General features: G+C 47.6%; 1 protein-coding gene across 1 annotated transcript in view; it reads right to left on the reverse strand.

The window, feature by feature from the left end:
* The window catches only part of LOC101990665 (aldehyde oxidase 4), a 52675-nt gene that overhangs the window by 15647 nt on the left and 28983 nt on the right, over positions 1–8045 (reverse strand). Inside the window, exons 13-20 of the mRNA XM_013353457.1 lie at positions 7299–7461; positions 6555–6647; positions 5733–5902; positions 5312–5426; positions 4319–4441; positions 2617–2713; positions 1261–1469; positions 707–828 (exon numbers count right to left, since the gene is read on the reverse strand). Of these exons, the coding sequence (XP_013208911.1) occupies positions 707–828; positions 1261–1469; positions 2617–2713; positions 4319–4441; positions 5312–5426; positions 5733–5902; positions 6555–6647; positions 7299–7461 (1092 nt within the window). The remainder of the gene's footprint in view (positions 1–706; positions 829–1260; positions 1470–2616; positions 2714–4318; positions 4442–5311; positions 5427–5732; positions 5903–6554; positions 6648–7298; positions 7462–8045) is intronic.

Consider the following 8045-nt stretch of genomic DNA (forward strand, 5'->3'; position numbering starts at 1 on the left):
CCACCATGTGGTTGCTGGGAATTGAACTCAGGACCTTTGGAAGAGCAGGCAATGCTCTTAACCTCTGAGCCATCTCTCCAGCCCCTGCTGTGGGGCAATCTTGTACACTGTAAATATGTGTTACCCTCACTGGTTAATAAAAAGCTCACTGGCCAATAGCTAGGAGGGGTTTTTCAGGGCAGAGAGAATGCTGGGAAGAAGAAGGGTAGAGTCTGAGGAGATCCCCGTGAGAAGCAGAGCGAGCAGGGTGGGGAGGACGTACATGAGGTAGATGAGCCTCGGGGCAGCACATAGATTGATAGGAATGGGTTAATTTAAGTTACAAGAGCTAGCTAAAAACAAACCTAAGCTATCAGCTGAGCATTCATAGTTAATAAAAGTCTCTGTGTGGTTATTTGGGAGTGGCTGCAGGGATACAGAAAAACTCTATCTATATAAATTTGCCATTTTTTCATGTCTGTTGGTAATTTATGGAGGTTCCAATTTCTCTGCATCTTTCAAACACTGCTATCTTTTTTTTTTATCATAACCATCTTAGTGGGTGGCTTTGATTTGGGTTTCCTTGGTCGCTGATGATGGTGGACATCTTAGGCTTACTAATCATTTACATAGTTTCTTTGTCCAAATGCCCACTCAGATCCTCTCCTGGGTGGTTTTTGTTGCTGCCTGGACTATGGTAGCCTGTGGCTAGTGTCTACGGGCATGCCCGCTGCTGTGGAACTGACTGAGTGTAGCCAGGAGGTCTCGGTGGTAGACGACAATCGTGATCTTGGCCTTTGTGGTCCCAGAGCTACCACTGGGGACATCAGAAGTGCCCTTGATTACTTTCTGCAATTTACAAGAAGGGCTTTGTTGCCCAGCAACTGTCAAGAGCTCACCCAGCTGCTTGAGGGTAAAGCTGCCTCTGTCTGCTTCAAAACTGGAAACCATGGAGGCCACAGGCCTATCTGTGCTCAGAGGCAAGGCCATCGCCTCTCCATTGCCTCGAATGGAGACTGATAGCTCCCTTCTGATCCACAGCCCCGGCTTCAGGACACTGGGAGTCAGCTCCCCTGCACGCTACCAGAGAACCCTCAGCTCTTTGCCCCAGCAATGCTTCTCATGATCCTTTTCTCTGATAGAAACTTCAACTACCTCCTCGGGCTTGGCACTATGCTAGGGTCAACAACTCCGTTTTGAGAAAAGGACATCAGAAGGTTTTCTTCAGTCCCTGGGTAGATCTGTTTTAAAGGCACCTGCCCTGTGTTTATTATGCTGGACTCTAATCCTGGTCAAGTATGCAGGGAATTGAAGGGCAAGAGAGCAGAGAAGTTTATCCCAGGGTCTCTGCAACACCCCTGTTACCTGAACGTGGGTTGGGAACTGTGTTCCTAAGTGCAACACCATCTCTTTGTCCTCAGCTTGCGGGATAGCCAGGATACTTTGCGTCTCCATGTAGAAATGTTCCTGGCCTTCCACGTGGATCTCACCTGAAAAGCAAACACACAGGACAACGCTTAGACACAGGTTTCGGCGTGGGAGCTCTTTGAGTGTTCTGTTTGTGAGCAGTGATTCACATTGTGAGACTGGAAAGATGGCTCAGTGGTTAAGAGCATTGGCTGTTCTCCCAAAGGACCCTGGTTCAATTCCCAGCACTCAGCATGGTGGCTCACGACCCTCTCTAACTCCTCTTTTAGAGGATCCTATTCCCTCTTCTGTCTCCTTCAGCACAGGCACACACATGTTGCTTAGACATACGTGTAGGTAAAACACCCATGCACATAAAATAAAACAAAGAAGAAGGGGAAAAGTGATTTGCACTAGCTTGTGGAGCTGGGCATCAATACCATTGGGTGAAAAGACCTTTGCTGTCTGTGCCGCTGGTTGAGCGGACCTGGGTTAGTCACTTTGCCTCTCTTGGTCTTGGCTCCCATCTGTTTAGTGAGGTGGTTAGGCTTGTTGTATACTGAACTGGAGACTAGTCCAGCTACCTACCCAGGCTCAGTTGTCAACCTGGTAGGTGAATTGGTTTAAAGTTTCAAACCCAATGTTCTCAGCTGCAAAAATAAGCAAGCTAAAACAACACTAAGACTGCCCACCTGAGTCAGGTGACATTAGCAGGTGAGATAATGCCACGTGCCTGAGTTAGGTTCAGTATATCTTATCACGCTGTGCACCGCGTTAGGAGATGTATCTGCCCTCAGTGTAAATACTAGAAGACAGTGTTCTGCCTGTCCTGGACTTGCTGGCAGAGGGAACCTTAGGCGCTTTTTTTTTTTTTTAGATAGATAGAGAAATGTAGCTTCTTCCTGTGTCTGTTTTTTCTCAGTTGCCTTCAATTAAAAATAATCCCTATGCTAGCGTGGCAAATTTTGAACATTTTATTCAGTTTTTATTACGTGTGTGTGTGTGTGTGTGTGTGTGTGTGTGTGGTTTCTGGGCACTGGAAATACTGTGTATGTTGATGCATGAAGTATTTACATAGCTTTGTATTTATGTAAAACGCATACAGTTAGGAACTGATTGTCATTTTAAGTTCTGTTTAACAATGACAGAGACTTTCAGTTTTCTCAAGCCAGACGAGCTTCCCACTTCAGAAGCTGCCTCCTCTTCCTGGCTGCTGATGGCCATATGTACCTTCAATGACTTGGTCCACATGTTCGAAGGCATATTCCACATTTCCTTGCTCAATTTTTTTCTCAGAAGACAGAAAGGAATTGTGTTCTAGGGCTTGCTGCAGTGGAAGATGAAACCAAAATAAAATCATTTTTTTTTTTTATCCTAATGAGTCATTTGTCCCTATCTGAATTTCACACTTGGTCAGAGCTTTACATAGAAAGACGATTGGAGGCTGCCATGGAGTTGAGCCTTCAGAAACCGACTTAGACGTATTTGTGGACTATCACGATTCGTTACTAACGGCTTCTGAGGAGAGCAGAGGGGAACACAAGGGTATATACACATGGCCCCACTTCCAGACTGCTGACTGACTCTCTGAGGTGGTTTAACGACTAAGATATCATCTTCGGAGCAAGGCGAGTTTATGGCTGAGCAAAGAGGGGTCAAGAAGAGGCAGGTAAAACTTGGAGTGTTCCAGCATGGTCTAGAATGGACGGTTTGAATTGGATCGGAGTCATTTTACGACAATGGTCCTTCAAAAAGGAGGGGCCAGAGTGAGAATGAGGTAATGCTGGCTGGGAAGGGGGTTCTTGGCGAAGAAACAATGGGCGGTGGCAGAGATGATGAGTTTGGAAGGAGGGTTCGGGCAGGTCTGGGAGTGGCCTTCATTCTACACCCGTGACACTGCCTAAGAGGACAGTAGATCAGGAAAGAGGACGGTGAACCCCGAGTGTTAGGAAATTAATCTCCTGAGGAGGAGGGCTGCAATGGAAGGCAGGAGCCTCTCGAAGAGACCATTATTGAGGATGGGCCTGGAAAGCGAGAACAAAAAGAGAGGAATGGGCTCAGGGGACAGTTAAAGCCTCATTAGTAGCTAAACATGAACCTGACGACTGTCCGAAAGAGCAGGGGCAAATCCAAGGATGCTCAAGGTTGCAGCCTCGTTAAGCCCCCGCCTGTCCATCCACCTTTCCACGGCTCCAGCATCCAACACACAATCCCGAGCATCTGCTATGAGGTTAGCGCTCTCGTAGATACGAACAACGTGAACAAAAAAAAAATATAGTACAGCCTTGCTATCGTGAATAATAGCAAAACCTAAATGGCAGCACACATCTCCTGAAGGCATTTCCCAGCAGAGGTGCTGGGATTCCCGTCTCTAAACGTCTCAATAACCTTTTGGTGTAGGTGCCTAAAAGTTCCGAGCTGGGGTGTGGAAAGTTTAATTGGTTTGCCAAAGTCTCTATTGCTGCTCAGAGGCTGTCTAAGTACAGTACAAACTCAAGTTATCTGTCTCCTTTGCTTGTGTGTAATCAAAGAACACGCAGAGAGGCAGGGTGCCCAGTAGCTGGCAAATGTTAAAACTTTCGTGAATTCCACAGGGCTCCAGACTGTCCCACTCACTGCCCGTGGGCAGGAAGTCTTTTTCCTGGTGTTAACTTTCTGTATTCTCAAGCTAGGCTGTGGCCAGAGGCCACGGGAGAAGCAGATACAGGGTGCTTCATTTTCACAGATCCCTGCAGAAAAGCTGGGGAGAAGAGAGGGTTTAGACAGGACAGCCTGACTTGAGGTGCAGAAAGGTTACTGGGGGCTGTACTCTAAACCTACAGGTGACACTGGCTAAATTATAGTGGAAGCACAAATTATTTATTCCACGACTCGCTGATTGAATTCGCTGAATATGCCTCCCCGGTTACTCCAGAAGATGGGCGATGCTTACCTCTATTGTGATAATCACTGGCTCTACGTCGTCATAAGCAATCCTCACTCGTTTAGCCGCTTCTTTCGCGTGGGCATAGGTATCCGCGGCCACGGCACAGACGATCTGACCCACGCAAATGACCTGCAGGAAAGCCACGCATTGTTAAAGCAGGCTCAGGGGCTGGAGACGCGGCTCAGCTGGGACAGTGTTTGCCTAGCATACATGAAAACCTGGGCTAAATCTTCAGCACCACATAGGTGTGTGGAGCACCCGGCTCCATAGTGAGTTCAAGGCCAGCCTGGGATACGTGACACTCCGTCTCAAAACAAAGCCAAAAGCAAAGCGTAGTTTTTTCCAAAAGGAATTAGCGGTCCACATTCTTACACTGCCTACTGATGTTTTGGTGATCAAAACATCAAAAACATCAAAAAGGGAGATCATTTTCTTTTCTTCGTTTTTGTTCTCATTTGACAAGGTTTTTCTGGGTAGCCCTGACTGTCCTGGAGCTCCCTCTGTAGACCAGGCTGACCTCGAATTCAGATCTGCCTGCCTCTGTCTCCCGAGTGCTGGGATGAAAGGCGTGCGCCACTGCACCAGGCTTAGGAAGACGGTTTCTCCTCATGAAAATCAAACGTTGGCTTGAGTGGAACTGATCAAAGCTGCTCGTGCCCAGAACGTAGCTACTGGAGTTCGTTGATCTGAACTCTGTTGTCTCTGCCCACCTTCCTCCTTGTTCCCACAGAGTGACCCCGTCACCCTGTAATTCTTCCTCTCAATGCCTTATCCTTTCTGTTGCTTAGGTGACTTTCCCAATGGTTAGAAGCCTTCCTTGAGAGGACTTCAGGCTTTTTGTCAGAGTCTCCAGGCGAGTCAAGAGCTCAGAGGGAGGGGAGAGTGACCGAGACCACCCCGGGCTTCTAGAGAATGAAGCTCTAGATGTTGGAACCACAACCATCGGATTTTGACGTTGGAGCAGAGTATGAGGACACAGACCACACACGGATCACGCACCTCATCCTGTGCATAGAAAATTTCTCCACTGTGGTTATTTTCTCCTGGAACGTCTTCAGCTGTAATCACGTCAACCACACCCGGACATGCCAGGGCTTCGGACGCATCCAGTGATCTGGGAGGAAGAGCACGGGAGGATAACAAGGTTGCAGAAGAAAGATCACAGTCCAGGTCAGACAGGGAACTCTGTGATGAGCACCAGAACTAAATCACAGCGTAACAGTCTCAGCTGAAAAACATTGGCAGGTGTTCTAGCTTCAGGGCCATAGATCATTTATAACTATGCTTTAAAAATGGCCGCTTCTCACCCAGAAGAGATGGTTATCCCAAACTGAGGTCAATTGTGAAATAAGCTCTCAATTTGGGTGTGAAATAGTGAACGCATTTCAGTAGCAGATGGCATCACTGCGCCGTTCCTTACGTGATCTTTGCATGGGCCCTGGTACTGGTGACGACAGCAAGGAAGAGTTCTTGGTCAAGGGGAGGCATGTCATCGATAAAGATAGCTTCTCCCGTGGTGTGTTTAATGGCCGACTGGTGCATGACCGGGCGCCCCACCGGGTCTTGCTGGGGTTGGTTGGGATCCACACACTGTTAGGAAAGAAGGCAAGATATTTGACCTCAGACCTGACGGTCGGGCCTGCTGTGTTTGGCTTGCTGACAGTGAAGAATAACTAGAGGCAACGAGATAATCAAGTCTGTAAATGGAGATCAGTAAATATCTCTCGAGTATACGGGAAAGGATCTATTCTGGTTGCAATACCCTTCTGCAAAGAAGACAGCGTTTGTGCCCTCAAGAATTCTTCAGCCCTAACTAAGGAATTAGAACACACATACAAATACATATCAAAATAATACGTTCTACTTCAGCTTGCAATGCCAAAAATGCGTAATGAAGATGGCCAAGGTCCTGGGAGATTCGGGGGAACTGTAGCAAAGCAGGGAAGGGCTTGGGAACATATTTAATGCTGAGCAAGAATTTAAAGGGAGGTCAGAGATTTACAAAGTAAAGGGGAATTTTAGGTAACAAGTCTGAAAAAAGTAGAGAAGCAAGATTCAGACTCTAATTCCTCGAGCAAACCGTGCAAACTGTATACGCCTGACCATACATGACATTGGCTGGCTTTTTTTTTTTTTTACAAGACTATATATTTACTCATAGTAAAGTTATTGAAAAGAGAGGCGCATGAATATAACATGTCTTGTCTGAATGTATCGATTAGAAAAAAGAAGCCCCACCCACCTGGAACATCTGAATTCCTTGGGGAGTTTCTATGGGGAAGTCGTCCAGAGCACTCACGAACTTTTCTGGGATGTCAGGAAACTTCTGGGGATCCTGAAAAAGTTACTCTGCGTTCAGTTTTACAATCTGAGCTGCCACCTTGAGAAACAAGTGAGAGACAGAGTGACCCAGGCTCATGAGATGGTTTCGGCAGGTAAAGGCGTTTGCCATTTTAAACCTGACGATCGGAGTTTGATCCCTGGAACCTACAAGGCAGAAGGAGAGGATTGACTTCTTTCTCTCTCTCTCTCTCTCTCTCTCTCTCTCTCTCTCTCTCACACCCACACACACACACACACACACACACATACACCTCTATAAGGAAAAGTTTAGAAAGACACACACTAAAATATTTGCAGAGGTTGAATATGGGTAGCAGGATTGCACGTAATTCTCCCATTTTGGTTCTAGTTCCAAGTGTTAAAACATCCTTTTTCTTACTTCAGTAAGAAAATCTTTTTTAAAGAGGGAAAGATGCAGTTTGCCTACCGATGACGTTTCCTTATGGTTGGTCAACCTCATATGGCGCGTTAGCATTTATCCCCCAGAGGGAGCGGTGTGGCTGCTCCCTTCTGAGACCCAGACTGCAGGGAGCAGGAGCCGCAGGACCTCACCGCAGCCCCCGTTATGGTCCAAGTCCGAGCAGGGTTTGTTCCCTGTGAACAGACCCAGGTGACCCGGGGCCCAGAGAAGCAAGCCGTTTACCATTTTGTTCAGCCACCGGCGCACTTTGAGGTAGAATTTGAAGAGCAAGCTGACGATGAGGGTCCGTCGGTATTCCACCATGCCGCCCTGGGCTGCTGCTGGGATGCGGATCTCCTCCAGAACCCACCGGCACGCGTCGCTCAGCATCTGGTCGTCCCATTGCCTGGCAGGACAGGAGATAAACGTGTCACAGACGACGTCACCAGGGCTAGACCAGTTACGGTGAGCGGAGCCCCTCACAGAGCAAAGCTGTTTGTTTGTTCCCTGTCTTCTGTAGCTTTGGATCCTGTCCTGGAACTAGCTCTTGAAGACCCGTGTCCTCTGCCTTCTGCAAATGCCTTTCCACGTTCTACCGTGAACTGACCCACCAAGAGCACCTCGCCAGTGCTGTGACCCTGGGCGTCAGCCGCCAGACCAGTGGCTCTCAACCTATGAGTCACGACCCCAATGCGCACACCTGAGGCCATTGGAAAACGCTGATATTTACATTACAATTCGTAACAGTAGCCAAATTACAGATATGAAGTAGCAACAAAAATAATGTTGTGGTTGGGGGGTCATCCAAACAGGAGGAACTGTATTAAAGGGTCACAGCATTAGGAAGGTTGAGAGCCACTGGTCTAGAGCCACAGGCCAAAATGAAATTCTTCCCTTTATACATTACTCGGTCTCCGGTGTTTTCTTAAAGTATGTTACAGCAAGCGGGCAAGCAGGCAGACACCAGACCACTGGGGCAAGAAAAATGGG

Source organism: Microtus ochrogaster, unplaced genomic scaffold, assembly GCF_000317375.1.
Source record: "Microtus ochrogaster isolate Prairie Vole_2 unplaced genomic scaffold, MicOch1.0 UNK8, whole genome shotgun sequence".
In the NCBI taxonomy this organism is placed as follows: domain Eukaryota; kingdom Metazoa; phylum Chordata; class Mammalia; order Rodentia; family Cricetidae; genus Microtus; species Microtus ochrogaster.